General features: G+C 37.1%; 1 protein-coding gene across 6 annotated transcripts in view; it reads left to right on the top strand.

Moving 5' to 3' along the window:
- Positions 1-21,387, top strand: part of scaper (S-phase cyclin A-associated protein in the ER) — an 86,649-nt gene that overhangs the window by 6,850 nt on the left and 58,412 nt on the right. For 3 of the 6 annotated variants that reach the window (XM_028449011.1, XM_028449009.1, XM_028449010.1), the window contains exons 2-15: positions 4,686-4,803; positions 6,651-6,727; positions 8,009-8,206; positions 13,228-13,328; positions 13,688-13,804; positions 15,020-15,147; positions 15,232-15,512; positions 16,357-16,692; positions 17,694-17,861; positions 18,010-18,076; positions 18,153-18,270; positions 19,894-20,005; positions 20,389-20,529; positions 20,596-20,751. In XM_028449011.1, coding sequence (XP_028304812.1) covers positions 13,237-13,328; positions 13,688-13,804; positions 15,020-15,147; positions 15,232-15,512; positions 16,357-16,692; positions 17,694-17,861; positions 18,010-18,076; positions 18,153-18,270; positions 19,894-20,005; positions 20,389-20,529; positions 20,596-20,751 — 1,716 coding nt within the window. In that variant the 5' untranslated portion in view covers positions 4,686-4,803; positions 6,651-6,727; positions 8,009-8,206; positions 13,228-13,236. Of the gene's footprint in view, positions 1-1,508; positions 1,638-4,685; positions 4,804-6,650; positions 6,728-8,008; positions 8,207-13,227; positions 13,329-13,687; positions 13,805-15,019; positions 15,148-15,231; positions 15,513-16,356; positions 16,693-17,693; positions 17,862-18,009; positions 18,077-18,152; positions 18,271-19,893; positions 20,006-20,388; positions 20,530-20,595; positions 20,752-21,387 lie in introns of those variants that run through there. The other 3 variants (XM_028449013.1, XM_028449014.1, XM_028449012.1) reach the window with 2 other exon arrangements.

Below are 21,387 nucleotides of genomic sequence, written 5' to 3'. Positions count from 1 at the left end.
GTATTTGGTTATTGTTTTTCACTTCATTTTGTTGGAAGCTTGATTGTCCTCCTCGCTCCTTCTCTGTTGCTGCATCTGACCGTAAAGCTTTGCCAACCAGGAAACCTTACACTTGGCCCTTACTCAGCAATCTGGAAAATAAATGGGCACTTTGGTATATTAGGAGGGATTGCCTCATGGGAGAATAGAACCTAAGTTATAATTTGTTGTCTATCTCTCCTTTCAAGGTTTTAGTTTGTGGCTGATTAAATGGTTGTTGGGAATGTTTCTGTAAGCCTCTGTTTTTGCCTCAGGCTGCTGCATATACACAACCATCAGTTGTATGTTAGTAAGGCTAATGTACAAATCTCCTTCATCGTCACTGACTGCCAAACACAGGAAATGCAGAGTAAATATTGGCTCTCGATCAGTTCTGCTCATGTTGTCTGACGTTCGCAGTCCTTGCTGGTTTTTTGTTTTTTAAAAAAAATTATTTTATTTTCCTGCAGCTTCTCATTAGCAGAATAAAGCGTAGGCCTCTTGACATGTGAAGAATTTTGCTTACCAAAACTAGGTCAGCTGTGTATCTCCCTAAGAGACACTAACTAGTATCAGACCAATGCATGGATGCATTATAAGCATGTTTAACACCTATTTGTAGGAATCGACCGATACCGATTTTTCTTTTTCCCATCAGCCTGAGCCGATATTTGGAGCCGATACTACTTTTGCTCCCTCAATTTACATCATAAAAATTACACAATGATGAAAACAAAGGGTAAAAGTTGTAATTTTTAAAAAAGGAACCGTTATTAAAATTAACAAAGGTGAGGTAGAACGACAACAAGTAAAAAATATTTAGCCTGCATTGGCTGATGCCGTCTATCACTACATTTGTCCATTTTGTGTTGGAACATTAGACTTTAATACTTCAGAATTCAGAAATAGTAATGTTTTGCAGGGATTACATTTTTTCCTTAAATTTAAAAAAAAAAAAAAAAAACATCTAGACTATAATTCATGTGCATTAGTTCATGATACGATATGAAAGACGTCATGGTCTAGGGATAAGGAGAAAGGGGGGAAAAAAAGATAAAACTATGCTTCTGTTGGACTTTAACTTTTGGAAATACTTGCATAGTCACTCTGGGTTTGACCTTTTCAAATCAAAACAAACCATCACTATCTGGTGTATAGATTTATGTTTTTAATCTAACCTCCTCCCCTCTCGTAATACATCTTGTGACATTTTGATATCACGATATCTTGCCACACGATATATCATCCCACAACACAACATTTACACTTGCTGTAGTGAAAAGCAAGGTTTGATCTCGATTTAACTCACTATTTGGTTAAATAATTTATGGGTGGCACCCAGATTTGATAAAGCATCTTCTGCAGGAAGAAAGGGAAATACTCTGAAGTATTAGACTTAGTAAAGACTTAGCACTAAATGGACCAGTAATATCTTGCACTTTTTATTCCTCATTGTTTTGCAGATTTGGTTTGGTGGCTGTAATATTGTGATTCTGTGTCTTATCAAAGAACGGCTGGATGTCCTACACACAAGTGTTGCACTGGATGACGTCCCAGAATCTCTTTAGTTTCACAGTGTTACAGTGTTACAGTGGAGTTCACTGATGCATATTCAATGTGTAGGTCAACCGTGATGCATGCTGGGCTTTGGAGCCTATGCCTTGAGCTGTTTCTTGTCACAGTTCGTCTCTCCTCTTTACACAATGTGACGCTGCACTGTTGCCTAATATATGGCTTCATATGGCAACGCAAAGGGCTGTCATTAGGATTGTCAACCTTCTTGCTTGAGTTAACAGCAAAATGAAAAAACTAAACACCTTTCATTTCATGTATATTTTCCTTTTTCATTCAAAGTAATAATAAAACCTGAATGAGCAATAAAATCAATCCTTGTGTCTTGACCATAACTAATGAGTGTTTATATGCATGCTGTGACCACATACAGTACATTCACTGCACATCCTCAACATGGAGTTGCTTGTTGAAGTAAAAGACTTGTACAGCTCACTGAGCTCTTATCATCTGCCACTGCCACTAGAGATGTACAGAAACAGTCCATTAGAAACCAACTAGGAGTGATTTGGATCAGGTCTATGTATGTTTTTTAAATTATGTATGACTAGGCAACCTAACCTGCAACAAGTTTTCCATTCACTCTGTCAGCTTCGTGGATTTCTTAAGATTAGACTTTATTCTATCGATGCCAATATTGCAGTCTTGAGTATTGGCCGATACCGCCATCGATAGGATACAATATCAGCACAAATCATATATACTTTTATTACTTATTTTGTAGTGTGAAATGTTAGAAAAGGCTTTATCAAGTGGTACGAGAAAAACGGACCCATTTATTAAGAACCAATTGGTTACATACATTTTAACCTTCAACATAATATCTACATTATTCTACAACTGAATAATTATAATATAATATATATCAGAGATTTTAGATGCAGTCCGATAAAATCTGATATTCGTTTTCTGGCAGATATCGGACCAATATCCGATATCGGATCGGGACACCCCTAATTTTCAGTCAGGATCAATGATGAACTGCTTTTTAAAAAAAAAAAAAAAACAAAACACTTCAGTTTGGTATTGCCAACGGGATTGTAAGTTTGTTTTCTACTATTAAGTAAAACTCACATTAAACATTAATTAACACTGATTGATGGCTGTTAAGTGAATATATAGGATGTGGTTCTAATTATTGATGAGTAGATGATGTCAAACTTAGTCTGGAGGCTTTGCTTATCTGGTGGTGATGGTTTGATTTTAATATCCATCCAAAAAAAAGTCCTCTTGATCTTCTAAACCTTTGAAAACACATTTTTCAGTTAAACATTGTTTATCAGTTCTGTATAAGTATTCACTATCAACATTGCTATAATAACATTGCTTCCTACTTCATAACACTGAAGGTGTAGAATCACTGTTTTGTAATAGGTCTGTTAAAAAGATGGTAACCATAGCAACAGTAGTTGCTTCAGGCTGTGTTACTGGTTAACACTCATCAGCTTCCAAAGATGGTGTGTCATAGTCAAAGTTTAATTGTATCATTTTGGGTTTGTGTCTCTGTCAATGTAGCGGGTCTTTGTGTGTTTACATGTTTTGTTTGAATGGATGAAGAATAGATTGTGGTAATCGCAGGGAAAATCACGTCATTGATGTTTTTAATGTGAGTAGAGCCACGTCAGAGAGAACTCTACTATTCAGGAAATGTTGAGGTTCTTCTCTATTAGGGCTGAGAATGTTTAGGCACGTCGCATTCCCATTACCATTATATTATTAATTATGAATCAATCATCAATACATCTAGATCAAAAACGGTAGTCCACCTTCTAATTTTGTGTGGCCCTCGAAAGTAAATGCACAAAATGAATTTGAAAACACACAAAATGAAAGAAAATGTACTTAATCATGCTAACAACAAAAACACACTGAGAGAAAAAAAATGTAATCAATGATGCCCATCTCTGATCTAAATGCATATTTTCACATTATACCTTTGTTTTTCTGAAAACATCTGAATAGAAATCAATTTCTTTTCATTATATACATTACCTTATTTGTTCACCCTGTTAATGAGGAAGTTAAATAATAACATTATTAAACTGTTAACAGTTTAGAATTAAAAAAAAAAAAAAAAAAAAAAAATATTTCAACAGGGTCACTGGATGAATTGTTCCTTAAAGCTGATATCCGGAGAACGTTTCGATGTCCCGCCCTCAACAGCTCTAGTTCCTCCCCTGCCTCTGCCAATCTACCAGAAGCTACGCCTCTACGTTTGTGCATGCGCATTGCAAAACATAACAGAGATTCATAACTACAAAAACTACACATTTATTGTTAGAGTGCCATAACGTTTGATTAAAACATGTTTCTTACCTGTACATGAGAAATGTCGCCAAATCCTGGTCAGTTCGGAATCCTTTTAAAAGCAGAAGGTCTCTCCACCTTTGAAAAGCAGCTCAGAGATAAATCCTGTTGCACTCACGAAGACGTTTATCCACAAGCTTTGTACCCGGATTTTTCTTTTGTGTTTTAGTAGAAGCTTTATACGTTGGCAATCGCTGAATGAGTAACTTTGGAGTTTCGGCGCACTCCTCCATAATGCTCTGCTGCTCAGAGTGATACCTGTTTAAAAAATGTTGGCCTCGTTTCACGCACATTCACTTTGATTGACAGTTCTCGCTGTAGGAAGTCAAAACCTATTGTCTGGGCGCACACGGCGATCATTTCCATTTGTATAGGTGTCTATAGGACGAAGGAGGGACTTATATACATTAATGTATATGAATGACCACCAACAGTAGACCATAGTAAAAGACGAGTTAGCTATTTTTTCGCATTTCAAAAGAATTATATATATATAAACATAGATTTCTCAGAAACTCTGGATATCAGCTTTAACACATAAGCATATTAATGTTATTGAACATTAATGACATTTCTGTTAAATTGGACTTAAGTTCATAATTATAATACTTAACATGTTTTTTTTACTAACCCAGCTTGTTTAACAAGTTCTGTAATATATAAAGTCACTGTTTTTTTTTTTATTTTTTTTTTTAAATATATTATCCCATATATTTTTACAGCTTCACACTATCGTGAGCTCATGTATGTCCTCATTGTGAATGTTAAGTATGTCATTTCACCCACAGGCTTCTTTTCAGCGCTCCAACAGCCATGACAAAGTGCGAAAGATAGTGGCTGAAGAGGGCCGCGCTGCTCGGAATCTCATTGCTTGGAGTGTCCCTCTGGAGAACAAAGAAGAGGAAGGTAGCAGCTAAACTTTGTCCTTCTCATACTAATTATTATGCAGCAGATGCAATGTCTTTTGAGGTTGTTATTGATATCTTACTGTGTTAAAGAGTATTAGCTTTAAAGCACCAGTTCATAAAACTCAAAATACTTTTAGCACCTCTACAAGTGCACGAGTGACCCGACAAAACCATCATTAGTAAATCCTGATAATTAATGACTAATATGTAAGAATTTAATAAATTTTCTCAAATGCTGATTGTCACTAAAGGAGTCTTTTCAAATGTTATGGTCGGCCTTGTGACAGCGTCCAGGATCATATGAGGTCTGGCTGAACAAGTTAAAAGGCAACAGAGACACTGATCGGGATGGCTTTTGGGACTCTATTAATACTGATAAAAGTGTAATGCCTCTGTGCTGCTTACAGTGGTATTGTTTTGAATTTTCCAGGTTTTTGAATTGCCCCAGCTAATTGCAGAATTAATAAAACATTTTCCTGGGTATGTTAATATTTGGAACTTAACTGTTTCCCCCAGACATGAGAAAGCAAAGCACAGAAGCCACAGAATCACAGCAAAAAGTTCATACATCAGTTACATATTATAGCCTGACCGTTGAATCTGACAGATGTCAATTAATTGGTGATTACTAAAATCGGCCCGATTAATAATTAGCTGCACCAATTAATCTGTCGGTGGCTGGGAATGAGCAACAATCCAGGCATTGCAAAGAACCATTATTACCAGGACAAGAGGCATGTACACTTTACATTGACAACCATGTTGTATCACTGGCAGACAGGGTTGGGGTCACATTACATTACATTTTTCAGTTACAATTACGTTTTCAATTACCCATGTTCAATTACAATTTAATTATGATTACAGTTACCAGCATTTTTTCCAATTACCATTAAATTACAATGATTTCTTATCCTCAGAAAGTCATTACAATTAATCACAATTCATAATGCATTGGATTTATAAAGCCCCTTATTTTTGTCATGCAAAGCACTTTACATAGCATTATTCTTTCACTCTCTATTTAGTGGTGGTAAGCTACTATTGTAGCTACAGCTGCCGTGCGGCAGACTGACAGAAAGGCTGCCATCGGCCCCTCCGACCACTACCAACACACCACATTCATACACTCACTGAGCCTGAAATGAATAACCTAATAAAAGTTAACCTTGCTCTTGTGTTAGCTTTCTGTTAGCATCTCTTACCTTGTTGGGCTTCCTAATCAATGCAAATCTAGGTTTTAATTTACAATATATGGTGTGGGGGCGTCTGAGCCTTTTTTGTGTCAGTATACCCCTTGATTTAAATTTTTTTAGATGGTAAAACGTAGGAAAGCTTGATATGAAACATATTTTGATAATTAACTACTTATGTGTAGAACTGTACATAGAACTGTAACATGGTTCCCCAGTTTTGCGTTAAATTGTAATTGACAATTTTGATAGCAATCACAATTACAAAGTCATTTATCACAACTCAGTCCCAATTGAATTATGATTGCGACAGCAGCAGTTTTTTTAAATTACAATTACAATTCAAATTGTAATAAATGATCAATTATGCAAATACTATTAAAATTGATCCCAACCCTGCTGGCGGAGGTACAACTTTAGTTATACTTATTTCATGGCCACGGAATAGAGTTTAGTGTGTGCGTCATAGCCACAATTAGATAATTTATTCTACCATGTGATGTCTACGGCTCAGTATGATTGACTGTCCTGTTTCATTGTTTGGTCAGAATTAGATTTTTATGGAATCTTTTGCATGTTTACTACCATGCTTGTGTTCTGACTGCGTATTAGACACCATCTCACTTGAAGAAACATTTCCTTCTTTGTATAGCCAAGTCCAAAGGCAATGCCAACAGCAGCTCCAGGTCTCAGAAGGTCAACTCAGGACAACAGAGGAACAAGAAACAGGTTGGAATCTAAGCTTTGACCACCAGAGGGCACTATTTAACAACCTATTACACCTTTGTCTGTGACTTTTCTCAATTATTCTTTCAACAAAATCAAAGTAACAACTGTGGTAATGACTTTAACCAGGACTTATGTTGATCCTAAGTAAAAGCTAAAATGAATAAAATGGGGAAATAATAGTGAGGGAGTTGTTTATAATTAAAGTGACGTCTGGGACTAAAACATCCCCAATATCACCTTTTCTGACCTATAGCATGCAAAACCATATGCATTAAACTTGCACAAATCTAAACTTTAATTTGTGTCATGGCAAAATGAAATACTGTTTCATAATGTATAGGTAGAGTAATAAAACCCAAAGAATAATATAATTGATAAGTTAGTAAAATGTCCATAGTAGTTGAATGAGTAATGGCAAACTGACGAGCTGAATTTGTAAAATAAGAACAAAAAAAAGCTATATTTTTTTTCTTTTTTTGTTTTTGTTTCTAAAATTGGCGTTCACACTTATGTTTTCCATTTTTTTAATTAATTCATTCAATTGGGAGAATTTCAGATGTATTTTTTCCTGTTCAGCAAGGTTCTATAGTAAACTAAATAAGTGACTTTTCTCTCAGATTTGGTCATACTTACTATTACTATACTATCTACTATACAATTTTATGGACTTTTGATCACCCACCACCATTTCTCTTCTTTCTTATTCAGATTATAGACATATGTTTTATAATTTTATTATGAACATTATCTTATTGCATTTAAATAAATTCATTTATTTGTGTTTTCTTCAAGCACTTTAACAACTTTTTCTATCATATTGCATGTAAGTCTGACGTAGGCAGCAAGCGGCCCGGGGCCATGTGTGTGTGTAGCCCCCAGAAGTAAAACGACAAAATGGCTCCGAAAACACAGAATATTACAGAAGAATATAGAAGATGACTACAAAAATAACAGACAATTATACAAAACAACTAAAACACACAAGCTGAGAAATGTTACTCAATGAAACCAAGAACACAGAAGCAACAAAATGACAAAACAAAAACAACCTCATGCATAATAAGGGAAAAATACACACAATGATACCAAAAAACACACAAAATGAAAGTAAAAAACTGACAGTAATGAGGTTGCTCTACTTTGATATTTGATGTCAATGATTGAGCTGCTGCTGATTTACAAAAAAAGTGCCTTGCACAGAACACTTTGAAGCTTTTTTTTCATAAATGTGTTTTTTTTTTTTTTTTCCCCTACTCTTTGGTCCATGCTCCATCTCCACAGAATACTGGAGTGGAAAATAAGAACTCATCTGGCACCTTGCTGGATAAGGGGCCAGAGAAGAGCCCCACCAAAACAAGGCAGCCCCGCAAGGTAGACCTGCGAGCACGATACTGGGCGTTTCTCTTTGACAACCTGCGTCGGGCTGTAGATGAGATATACGTCACATGTGAATCTGATCAAAGCGTCTTGGAATGCAAGGTAGGTCCACTCCATGGAGATGTCATAACCTAAATGTCATGTCATTCCCGCCGCTAGAGGGAACTGTTGAGACAATTGTTGGTCACATTTTTGCCCCCAAAATGTCACCACTGTTGCATTGTGGTCTCACAGTCTGTATCTCTGCATTATGTCACAGAAGCACTCCAAAGGTTTGCAGGCTCAATATTCTAGAAGAATATTGTTCAATTTCTGTTTGTTGTGTAAAACAAAAGCTTTAAAGCTGCTGGAAATTATATAAATATATATAATGTTTTTTTTCAGATTTGTAGAAAAGAAAAAAATAAAATAAAATTGTAAAAGGTTGACTGTACACACTGTCTCGTTGATATTGTCAGAAAAGTTTTGCTCGTTGCATTGTGGGATGTGGAGTCCCGTAGACGGATGCATTTTTACTTAATTCCCAATGTGATTTTGTGTTTGCCCTCAAAAACTTTGCCAGTGACTTTCCAAACCATTTCTGGTCTTTTAATGTACTGAAAGTTGTGGTAAAATAATGGCTGTTTATTCTGGGGCTTATTCAGAAAGATCCAGATCTGTCCAAAATTGAATGTCTCACGGAGTGAGGGGACCTCACGTGGAATACCAGGAACAAATTACAATAAAAATGGTGTCACGCCAATCACTGTCCTCCTTATCTGGCGAAGAAACACAAGAAATCACAGTAAAAACCCCATAATGCAATGCACAACGTTTTCCAACAATGTCGATGGATAATTTTAATAGAAAATTACCTTGGATTTATTGACGTATGCCTACACTATGTCTTCATCTGATTTAAAAAAAAAAAAAAAAAAAAAACTATATATATATATATATATATATATATATATATATATATATATATATATATAAAATAATTAACACTGAAATACGCTCACATTGTCTTTCTTTGGCGTTGGTACAATCTATGTACTGTAGTAAGATGTCATTTGAAGGAATAGTGGGTGTGATAAATGATAATGCTGTTTTGGTTTATTGATCCCTCTGCCATGCTGCATAATGCAGAGCAGGGTTCTGGTGTCTGTCTGCGGTCAGCACCGTAGCCCAGTTCCCTGTGGTGTGGTTGGTTTGCTGTCAGTACCAGAGCAAAGCTCCCTGTGGTGTGACAGCCATGCTCGAACAACAGCCCCCCCACCCCACCCCACCCCACCCCGCTCTCTCCCCCTTATTTTCCACGTATCCCTGCACTCTCTGCTGTCTAATGGCTATGAAGCTGGGTGCTGCACATAATCCCCCATCCCACCCAGCTTGGGTTTAATGGACGCTGATAGATGGCAGAGTGCTCTGATTGTCCCCAGCCACCATCCCCTCTGGTGGAGCTGAGAGCATCTGCAGCAGAGCCTGCACTCTCAGCTTCACTCACAAACAGCCCACAACTTCTCCTGTATAAATGCAAACAAGATCATCAACAGGAAGTGGCGCCGACTTCTCAACCATGGCTGTTACTGAAATGCTTAATGTAATTTTGAGTGTGCACATCAGTGCTGATATAACAGGATGCCATCCTCACCCAGTTAAATGATTTATATCTGCTTATTACACCTCTTCAACCAAGAGCCTCAGGCCTAATAATTGCCATCAAAAGTTCCTTCATCCAACTTCTGATTTGTTCATCCTATTAAATGGACGCTGGAGGAAGGTGATGTCATGTTTGCTCGTTGCTCAGGGGTGGCTGAGGATCTACATTTTGTCAGATGTTTTAAAAATGAAATAACTACTGTGGCATGGTTAGTGACTTGTTGTGCAATCATTAAGTTGAAGTGTATATGACACCATTTTTCACACTTTGTGTTGTAACACCATCCTATTCTATGGAAGAAATATACAAAATCATGCTGATGTCTGGTTATAAAAGTTGCTCAGTTTGTCTAATACTTGTCTAGGACTACCATTGTAGGTACAGTAGGTGTTGTGACATAAAGATGGCTAGGGGTGTGTATTGCCATGAATCTTAACGATTCCCGATTTTCATGCTACAATATGATATATCCTGATACAATACAATATACATCACAGTATGTTGCAATATCAATAATTACAAATTTCACCTTTAAGTCCTTAAATTCTTAAAAAAGAAAAAAAAAAGTAACCACAAATGAGGAGTGAGGTAGTTTAATAACGTCTATATGTGGTTCACTGACAGTGACTGGGCATTTACATGCTATGCATATTTTAGCGCAATTAAACAATTTTTGTTAAAAAACAATTTAAAAAATCTATTTGGACATTTTTACACCCTTAATGAATGATGGATTTGTTTAAATAAGGTAATTCCATTTGCAGATGTCTTTTTACAATGAGCTGCTCTACAGTATTTTGTGTAGTTTGCATAATTGTGATGATGCTATCTAACTCTGTATGTCAGGGATCGGCAACTTTTATTATAGGGGGGCCGCAAAAATGTGATAGTCTGATCCGAGGGCCATATTATCAAGATTATTGCCAGCATTAAGAATAACGACCAATATGAGCATTAACACAGGAAAGAAGAAAGGGTTTTTGTTGTTGTTTTTTAATCATTCCGTGTGTTTTTGGAGTCATTTCATAAGTGATTTTGGGAAGTTCTGCTGGCGTTTTGTGTATTATATGAGTCATGTGTTTTTGTTATTTCATGTGTGTCATGTTTGCATTTTGTTTATTGTCAATCTGTGCCTTTTTGGATTGTTTCAGTCTTTTTGTCATTTTGAGTATTTTTTGCTGTCATTTTGCATAAATGTTAGTGTTTCTTTGGTGTCATTTTTTATATGTGTTGTTTTGTGTTTAGGTGGGTGTTTTGTGTGTCTGATGTCCTTTGTGTATTTGAGTTTTTTTGTGTATTATTGGAATCTTTTTGTGTTTTTGTTGTTGCTTCGTGTATTTTTGTTGACTTTCTGTGTATTTTGCTGTTGTTTTTGGAGTTATTTTATGTAATATGTCAGGCTTCATATTAGAGGTCGACAGATATATCGGGCCGATATATGGACTTTTTTCAAGATCGGCCATCGGCCAAAAAATGTTTTTTTTATTTTTTTTAATCCATGACCAGCCCTCGATGAGGAAGGATAAGAAACACTTTATTATAGGGAGCATATAAAAACAGAGGGCAGTGTTACACCTAAGTGAGGGGGAAGGGAACAGGGAGGAGAGACTCAAGGTAGGAAATAGAAAGGGTGGGAAAGAGTTGATTATTTTATAGTGAGAGTGAGATGTGATGTTATAGTTGTGCATATGGTGACAAGTGTGAAGCTTAGGTATAATGGCAGTGACTGTGAACAGAGGAAAGGAGTGAGTGGTTATAACTAATACAGGTATTTAGTTTAAACTGACTACTTGCACATTTCACATTGTATATTGTTGTCATGCTTTACTGCTACTTACCCATCCTGTACTTTTTGTTTTACTTGGTTGTGGACGGGTATATTTAAAGTTGAATAAATGTTAAGAGTTCTATTGGTTATATTTAATTAAATTTCTAATTTATGTCATATGAGTGTTTCAGTTGTCTTTCATAATCAATGTGCTTTTGAAAAAAAGTATATCGGCTTCCAAAATTGTTCATCGGCTGATTTTTTTTTATTTTTATTTTTTTAAAATCATTATCTGCATCGGCCTTTGAAAATCATATATCGTCGACCTCTACTTCATATTACTTTTAATTTCTTGAATTATAATTTTTGGTGGATTTGTCTTGGGGGGCCGCACAGAATTAAACCGTTGGCCGCCAGTTGTCCATGTTTGCTGTATGTGTTGTTATTGTGATCTCTCACCACTAAAGTGAAGCTGAAGGAGAATGTTTAAGTGTGTGTGTCACAACTCATATTATGGTCATTCTTCGTAAAGCAGACCAGCTATGTGTGAAAAGCTAAAAATGCTAAATTTACCATTAAGATGGACATAATAATGCATAATATTTCATGGATGCACTATTTATGGTGTGTTGTTGCATTTAGCATCAACATGAAAAATGATGTCATATACACTTAAAGTTGAAAAACATGCTGATGATCTACTTCAGTGTGTTTCAGTGTATGTATCATCTGTCTTTGGAAATGCCTCCTGAAGGTTAAACATCCCATCACATATTATGTATGGCTCATATTTGGGGAAAGTGTGTGTGTTAATATGCTGAAACTTGCTTTACGATGCTTTCACTCATTGTGGGTTTATCCACGAGGGACTTCTCAGGCTTCATTACTAAATGAAGGCGGTACCACAGCACGCTGAGCGCAGGGCTTTGACAGTTAACCAGCCCTAATCAGCAGACATGCTAGTGCACACATCTTTCACTGGCCTGACTTGTCTATTAACTAAAAGCACCATGAAGCTTTACTCTCAATTACCACTCCCTTCACACTGCCCATCAATCAGTTGTCTTGTTTCATTACAGCCCAGGGGACAAAAAGCTGCACACACACAATGACCGCCACGCTAGGAAAACCCACACTGTGGCTCCATTCATGTTTGGGCTTTTATTTGTCAAAATCATTGAATGAGAACCAGATATGTACTGAAATATACATCCAGTTAACAAATAGATAGAATTTTAGGGTGTGATGTAGATTTAGTGGTAACACTTGGCAGGTGAGATAAAGAATAAATAGGCTCGAATAAAACACGTGTCTTCCATTGTGCTTCATTGTCATGAAGATCCTGGATTAATGCAGTCTATTGATGTGGAAATGATCTCATTTACCAAGAGGAGCTCACAATCAATAAACTTAATGCTCTCTGACACAATATTAATGGCTTCAAAGCTGTATTATCCCTGTCACCAACCTTTCTATAGTTTTTTCAATTGTTGGTTTACTTGGAAGTAAAGGCTTTGTAAGAATTTTCTCTTTAGCTGAAAGGCAAGGGTTCAAATCCACCTGAGACGAGAACCAGTCGAGTGAAGAATGAATGAAATAAGAGTTAAATGCACAGATTTAACCTAGTTTATTTCTTCTTACTATTAGTGAAATTACACATTTACTTTGATTGTCTTTTCATTGTATTTCATGTTTTGTCACCTCTGTCTTTAGGAGGTATTGATGATGTTGGACAACTACGTCCGTGACTTCAAGGCTTTGATAGACTGGATCCAGCTTCAGGAGAAGTTAGAGAAAACTGATGCACAGAACAGGTGATGCTCTTTCCTTAGATTATTCACTTCTCTCAGGTTGAATTGGTTCCTACAACAGAACTTGAGATGTTAACATTTGGCCCGCGACTTTGAGTCACAAACACACTGGATCAATATCCTTGGATTTAATTCAAAGAGTTTATTGGCTCCTCTTTAACACAGTGACCACTGTGGCCGTAAATTGAATAAGGAATTAAATTCTGCGCCACCTCCCAATTTGTCAGTTTAAATATACCGTTAATCAATAAGACAAGCTCAAACTTTTACATGCCTCATTTATCTTAGCCACGGCTTGGTGTAAATCAGGGTATCTGTTCTCAATTTGAAGTTTGAACTTAATAAATGCTCCTCATTTGAAGGCCTACGTCTTTAGCATGGGAGGTGCGTAAGATGTCTCCTGGACGTCACGTGATGCCAAGTCCCACAGCAGACAGATTGGCGCCCTCCTCAAGTGCACGCCGTACTCTCAATTTCAGGTGAGTTACCATTTTATCTGAAATCTTATGCATTTTTAAAGTATTTCAGAAATGTGCTTAGCAACGGTAGTCCTAACAATTTGGTAAATATTCAATCATAGGTACAGGTTTGTGTGTGTATATATATATATATATATATATATGTTTTTTAATTATAGATTAAGGAAAAAAACACCTTTTGATGACTTTAGTTCATCCTTTGAAAATAATTTTGTAAGCTAAATAATAATATACACTTATAACACCTACAGTATTTGTCTCATAAACAGTAGCACAACATTGCACGTTGATGTAATTTCATAATTTTAGGGCAGACATAAAAAAGTGATCGTATCTGATCTGAGGGTCAAATTATCAACATCCATGTCAGCATTTAGAATAATGACCAATGTGAACATTAATACAGGAAAAAACAAAGGATTTGTGTATTTTTACAGTAATTTTGTATGTTTTGGTTGTTATTTAAATATTTTTTTTCTATTTTTACATTTTGTAGGTGTCTTGCATTTCTGTGTATTTTTATTGTAATCATTTTGTGTTTACCTTGGGGGCCACAAAAATTAGCCATCAGTTGCCTATGTCTATTCTGGAGGGGCGATGTTTTTATTGTGTTTGTGTTTTATTTTTTTGGGGGATATGTAGTATGCACCCATGAGGGCATTTGCCATGATTGAACAGTTATGAATTTGTTATTTCGTTTTTTTGCCACATTTTGATGATTAGTTTGATTTGCTAAAGCTTTTTTGAATAAAAAAAACAAAGGTAAACTAATAGGTTTTTAGCTTTTTTAGGTGGAGTGTACTATGAAACATGCTGTCAATATTTGCACTATGCCTACTGTTCATGCAGATGGAAAGTGCAAACGATAATATTATTACAACAGCCAATAATTGCTAATGATTGGGCATTTGTTTCATGCAATTTCATGAGTATCGGACTTTAAGTCAGAATCACTTGCACGGTGTAGATGAAAGTATCACTTAAGGACTGCTGAAGCATCGGTTCAATATGTGCACTGCTTTGTAATCTGATGCAGCAGGAAATGGTTATTGATCATAAAGGGGCTTGTGGTCTCAGAGTGGGAGGGCTTTAGAGATGATGGCCTCAGGCTACACATTATTCCATTAAAAAAACTGGGGGGATAACTAGACTGTCCAATTTGATACCATGCATGTGCATGTTCTCAGTGATCATCTGTATGTGTGTCTCACTCAGTGGTCCTTCGTCATCACTGGCTGCAGTCCGACTTTCCCACACGGGCCCCAGCTGGGCAGACCGAGTAAAGTGCACTCAGTCCATCTCAAGCTCCGGTCAGCCAACCACATCCCTGGCAGAAAGACCTGGTACAAAGTCTTACTCACAGCCACACCCCACTGTCGTGAATCTACTGTCCTGTTTGTTTTATAACATGTCTTCTTGTGTGGCAGGTAAAAAGGATGCAGAAGGCTGGGAGACCGTCCACAGAGGACGTACTGCTAAACCTCGTTCCGCCGCCATCGTGGCCAAGGTCAGTCCTGTCCTGGCTCATGTCATACCAAGGCAGAATTGTACCAAGGGAAAGCCGTCACATCTGCTGCCATCGGAGGATCTACGCACTCAGTGTCCTCTGGACAAGGTCGTGACCCAAACAGAGACTAGACAGCAATTCCCTGTGGAACCAGAGCCCTCAGAGGAGGTGGAGCATCCAGAGAAAGGGCCAGTAACGGAGGTACTTAACGTATAGTTCCTCATGATGTCCTTTTGCCCCGAGGAGTCCCTGGATATTAATTATTCACAGAGAACAGTGTAACAGTAAACTATATTATCAGCCCTTTGTTTTTGTTTTGGGTTCCATGTTATTCATAGACGTACTGTCCAGACAGGAACATCAACGTTAAAGCCATTGATCGCACACTGACACTTCTGAGACTGAGAAGCTTCACTTTCATGAAATAAATACTCAGATTTTAAATCAAGACCCTCTTGGGAAATTGTGTTAAAGGTATTAGTTTAGAGCAGACATGGGCAACTGGCGGCCAGCGCCCAGGCTAGTTTTATACTGCCCCTAAATTATCTGCAAAATTCTCCAAAATAGAAAAATACAAAAAATACTCAAATCTACTAAAAATACATAAATACAGAAAATATATAAAATATACACAAAAAGGACTCACAACACACAAAACAACTACAAAATAAACTGAAAACAACTTTAAAAACAATAACATAAATTCAACAAAACACACAAAATGATTCCTGACTTACAAAACAACAAGAATAACAGAAAAACACACAAAGCGATCAAATAAAACAACAAAAACACACAAAATGACTCCAGAAAACACATAATATGAGCTACACATTGGCAGTTCACATCCCCATATTTTACATATACACTAGGTGAATGTTTAGGGCATGTAAGAACCAAATTCCCTGCATGATTCGTCTACATGCCTGTCTGTCAATTATTGGTTGCTGTGATTTGTTGTTTGCCTGTTTACTTTGATGAAGCGCTTGATCTATGCATGTCATTAATTAAGTTTGCGTGTGTTTGTGTGTGATTGTCGGTTCAGCCCCCAGCAGAGAGTGTACAGGACTCAGGCCAGTGTGTCGGCGCTCCCCGTGAAGACGCGCTCGCCCTAATAGCTCCTCTTACCCCATCCCCACCCTCAGAGTGCACTCCATCCACAGCTGCAGTCCCATCTACAGACATGCTTGTATCAGTACCAGTCCCTGCTCTGCTCCTCCCCACATCAGTAGTTCCTCCCCAGACTGATGGGCTCAGCGCAGCGTTGGCCTTAGGGGACAGTGGGGCTGAGGGCACGGCCACATCTGCTCCGGGACAGGCTGAGGATCCCATGGCAGCGGTGAAACTGGAGAGTGTGCTGGACCCCACAGAGCTGTCTACTGTGAGTGCTGAGAGATGGAGGGCAGGGATCCCCAGGGGTCCTTCACAGTCTAAACAAAGTCGGTCTCAAGAAATGAGCAGAAATGTGCAGGCAGGGCTGCATAGCTCTGTGTAGTGTTGTTCTAGCTCTGTTCACTGTTAAGAATAGCTGTGAGTAGATGGCCTCTGTACTCCAAAAACTAATCCAAGGGCATTGCTGAAGAAAAACAAACCCTAAACTATATTTACATCATTAGTTTGCCATCTTATTAACATTATTTATTATTAAATGCTCCAAAAGTTTTCACACAGTTGGGAGTTTTGGTGGTTACTGTAAAATCGAACTATTTATATGGTATGTTAGAAGTTGTAGATGGTAGTCGAAAAGAGTCAGAAATTTCAGTTCATATTATTGTGAACTTGAATAAAAAGCAGCATTTAGGGTCAATTCATCCCGTGTTTAAAAGCATAGTTGACGTACTAGCTGAGTCAGAGCATTAGTTTTTTCCCACCATCTCTTGATTCTCACTTGTTGTGCCCTGCATGATTTTTGGATGCTTTCCTACTTGTGATCATTGTGTGGTGTGATTACAAACTGGGGTTCATGACCACTATTCCCAATTATACTACAATGCATACAAAATCAGACTAAGTCCTGTAGATTATGTCCAGATCACGCATGGTAAACTAGAGGCTTATGGGTGAAATTTAAGCAGCACAAAGGAAGTGCAAAAGAGCATCATTGTTCCTATCAACAAGTTCTCAAACACGGTTCCATTAAGACACAATCTTTCAAGTTTTATATATCTTTCTTCTCCAATCAAAGAGTCATGATGTCACTCTGCAGAGTCTGGTAATGAACCCCTGGTGTTTTTTTTATTTTATTTTTTGTTTTTTTACATAGCTTCTGTATTTCTTATCTATACATGAAATGTACAAGAATGTTCTTTATTCAATGCTTTGTGTTCAGTTCTTTTTGTTGTTGTTGTTGTTGTCGTCCATGTATTTCCACCTTGTGTTTAGCCTCAGTCTATGGCAGAGGTCCTGGCCAAGAAGGAGGAACTGGCAGACCGACTGGAGAAGGCCAATGAAGAGGCGATAGCCAGCGCCATCGCAGAGGAAGAGCAGCTGACACGAGAGATTCAGGCAGAGAACAATGACCTCGAGACAGACAACGAAAGTGACTTCACTGTACGATCGATACAATATATTTTCATTAGTTCAACAGCTTTTAAAAACTGTCTCTGCCTTTGCTTCATGGGTTTTTTCAATTCTTTGAAAGATATTTGTTTGACCGTTGCATTGTTTTTTAATTAAACAACAAATGTGCTGACCACAGGCTAGCATCGGCAATGGAGGCTGTGGAGTGTATTTTGATTGGAATGATGTATTGGCTGATTATGACGGTAGGAAGAGTTTAATATTTTCTTTATTTTTTGTCATAAAGTGGAAGTACACCAGTATAATTTGTTGATCCTACAGCTCGGGAACCATGGCGACAAAGTACGTCATGGGGTGACATAGTAGAGGAAGAACCTGCTCGACCTCCTGGACATGGGATCCACATGCATGAGAAACTTTCCTCACCATCACGCAAAAGGTGTCAATTTTCTTAATCTATGGTGGTATTTTTCATAAACTTACTAACACAAACTTATGCTATTGACCTGAACTTTCAAAATCAGCAGCCAAATGTTTTTTTTTTTAATTTAAACTACTGTTTTAATTTTACCATCACAAGAATGTAATCCAGCTTCTACTCGTCTGTTTCCCATTGAGAGTTAGTGACCAAGCAGGCCGTAGTGCAGCCAGGGGCCACATGTGGCCCTAGGGCTAATTTTGTGTGGCCTCTAAAGTAAACACACAATTACTCACAAAAACATACAAAATTACAGAAATATACACAGGACATCACAAATAAAATAGAAAAATACATAACGACAACAATGAGTACAAAGTTCCACAAAATTACCCAAAATGACAACAAAAATACAGAGAAATATAAAATGATAATAAAAATACACAAAAATAACTGAAAAATTATAACTGCTGCACACCAAAGGTTTGGGCCAGGCATTTTAGGCAGAACAAGACAGCAGCTGCTAGCATTTAAAGGCGGATTTCAAATGGCTGTCAAAAATTCAGTAAAGAAAAAGTTTTAAAATACACATATTGTATGTAGACCGCTGGTCCTGCGATGGACTGGCACCCTGTCCAGGGTGTACCCCCGCCAAATGAGATGCAGATGGGCACCAGCAGACCCCCGTGACCCTAAAAGAAAGAAGCAAGCACGTCAGAAAAATGGATGAATGGATATATATACAGTATAGACAGCATGGAGATGTTGTTAATTTGTTTTTAAAATGATTTATGGGCTTTATAAGTGAAAAAGTGATGTTTAATAAGGCCGTGTTTGCAATTGCAAAATTCAAAATGCTGTAAAAAAAAAACAAACTATTAAATCAGTTTTTGAGATGAATTTCGCATGTTTTCGAAACATCTACCATGACTCCAAAATATTTTTTTTTTTAATTAACATTGACTTTAAACTGTTTTGTAAATATATACTTGCCAATTCTTGCTAAATACAAACAGTTTAGTGCATTGTGTGCATATCTGACACCAGACTTTCCTACAAAAACAATCAATGGAGCAAAAATTGTTGGAGGAGATGGGTTTTACAATTTTTTTATAAAAACGGAGTGATGGACTTGATGATTTGCAATTAATGTGTAATGGTTTCTTTAGTGATGGGGCTACATTTTAGGGATAGTTTCAAATCTGTAGCGCATATGGTTGATTTATTTTGAATTATCAAACTTTTGAACTTTAGAAGCTTTTGTGCAAAATGTGGTGATTGTTTGTAAATGAGAGGTATGGTTTCCTTTGAAGGAGAACATGCAGGATAACAATAACTGCCCCACACTTAAATATATAAAAACTACAGTGGAAATACACAAAATCTAACATAGGTTGCACAAGACGACTAAGAATACACAAACCTAAAATAAAAGTTTATAAAAACCACTACTAATTCAAAAATAAACAAACAAACCTACTTAAAGCCTTTGTTCTTTCCTTTGTTAATGCTCAGATTCATCATTATTCTAAATTGTGACATGAGATACAATCACAGTTTTGTCTGCTCGAGTGTCTGTTCAAATCTGTTGTGCACGCTGCTAATAAGTGGAAGAGGTAAATGATGTGTTTCTATCACTGACAGGACCATTGCAGAGTCGAAAAAGAAACACGAGGAGAAACAGCTGAAGGCACAGCAACTGAGGGATAAATTGCGGGATGAGAAAACGCTGAAGCTGCAGAAGCTCTTGGAGAGGGTGAGTTTAGCTGTGGTGTGCCGACTCGACCTGAAACCTAAAGAAAGCTCACGTTTGCAAAGGCAGGATATTCTGTCATCACGTTGCTGGATAGGATCATCACACATTATAACGCCTTTGATTCAACATACCACGCTATGTGGCTGCAGGCGCTCATGATGCACAGCTCCTGGCCAAAATCAACATTATCATCAGTTGGTTTGTTCATTAAATGCAGACCATGGCAGTGACTCCTAGATTAAATCATCTACTTTTTTACTCATTAAATATACATAAACACACCTGAGAGTGTAGAAACTGTTTCTGTTTTGTCATGAAGTAATTTGACTAGCTTATCAAAAAATAATGTACTGCTACTTTTCCTCATTCTTTACTTTCTCTAGGAGAAGGAAGTTAGGAAATGGAAAGAGGAGTTGTTAGAGCAACGGCGAAAGATGATGGAGGAGAAGCTTCTGCATGCAGAGTTGAAGCGAGAGCTGCAACTCCAAGCTATCGTGAAGAAGGCCCAAGAAGAAGAGGCAAAGGTAACGCTGAGGATTCTTTGGATTTGTAGTTCCTGTACAACTATTTATAATGATGATTCTGTGCAGGTGAATGAAATAGCTTTTATCAACACTTTGGAAGCCCAAAACAAGAGGCATGACGTTCTAGCCAAGTTAAATGAGTACGAGCAGCGCCTCAATGAACTGCAGGAGGAGAGACAGCGAAGACAAGAGGAGAAACAAGCCAGGGACGAGGCTGTTCAGGTGAGAAAAAACTAAATAAAGAGGATTTCTATCAAATCTTGGGTTTTATATTTACAGGGTTCCCACAGATCCTTAAAAAGTCTCAAAAGGCAGTAAATTCACAAATCTGAAAATAAGGCCTTAATTGTCATTAAAATGTCTTAAATTAATGTTTCAAAAGTCTTAAATTGTAACACATAAGTATGATTGTACAGTAATAGGTCTCACATTTCAAAATAAATGGTAACATTTGTTTAAAGAAAAAAATAAAAAATTATAAAAAAAAAAAAAACATGGGAAAATGTAGATTTAATGAAAATTGCTTGTTCATCAAAGATTTTTCTTAATGTTTTTTTAGTTTTTGTTATTTTATAGCTTTTTTTTAAGTGATTTTGATTAATTTAGTGTGTTTGTTTTGTATATTTTACTGTCATTTTATGTATTTTTGTGTGTTTACTTTGGGGGCCATCAGTTGCACGTCTGCACTAGACACGAGAAAAAAATTCCCCTAACCCTACAGTATGTAATTAATGTGGTGGTTTTTGTGTTTACTGTGAAGTTGGTCTTACATTTGCTTTCCAATGGCAATAAAAAGTCTTAAAAAGTCTTGAATTTAATGTGGATAAAGCTGTAGGAACCCTGATTTATTATGAACTC

Source organism: Gouania willdenowi, chromosome 6, assembly GCF_900634775.1.
Source record: "Gouania willdenowi chromosome 6, fGouWil2.1, whole genome shotgun sequence".
In the NCBI taxonomy this organism is placed as follows: Eukaryota; Metazoa; Chordata; class Actinopteri; order Blenniiformes; family Gobiesocidae; genus Gouania; species Gouania willdenowi.
Note: the sequence above shows the minus strand (reverse complement) of the source record. Positions and strands in the feature narration are given on the sequence as shown.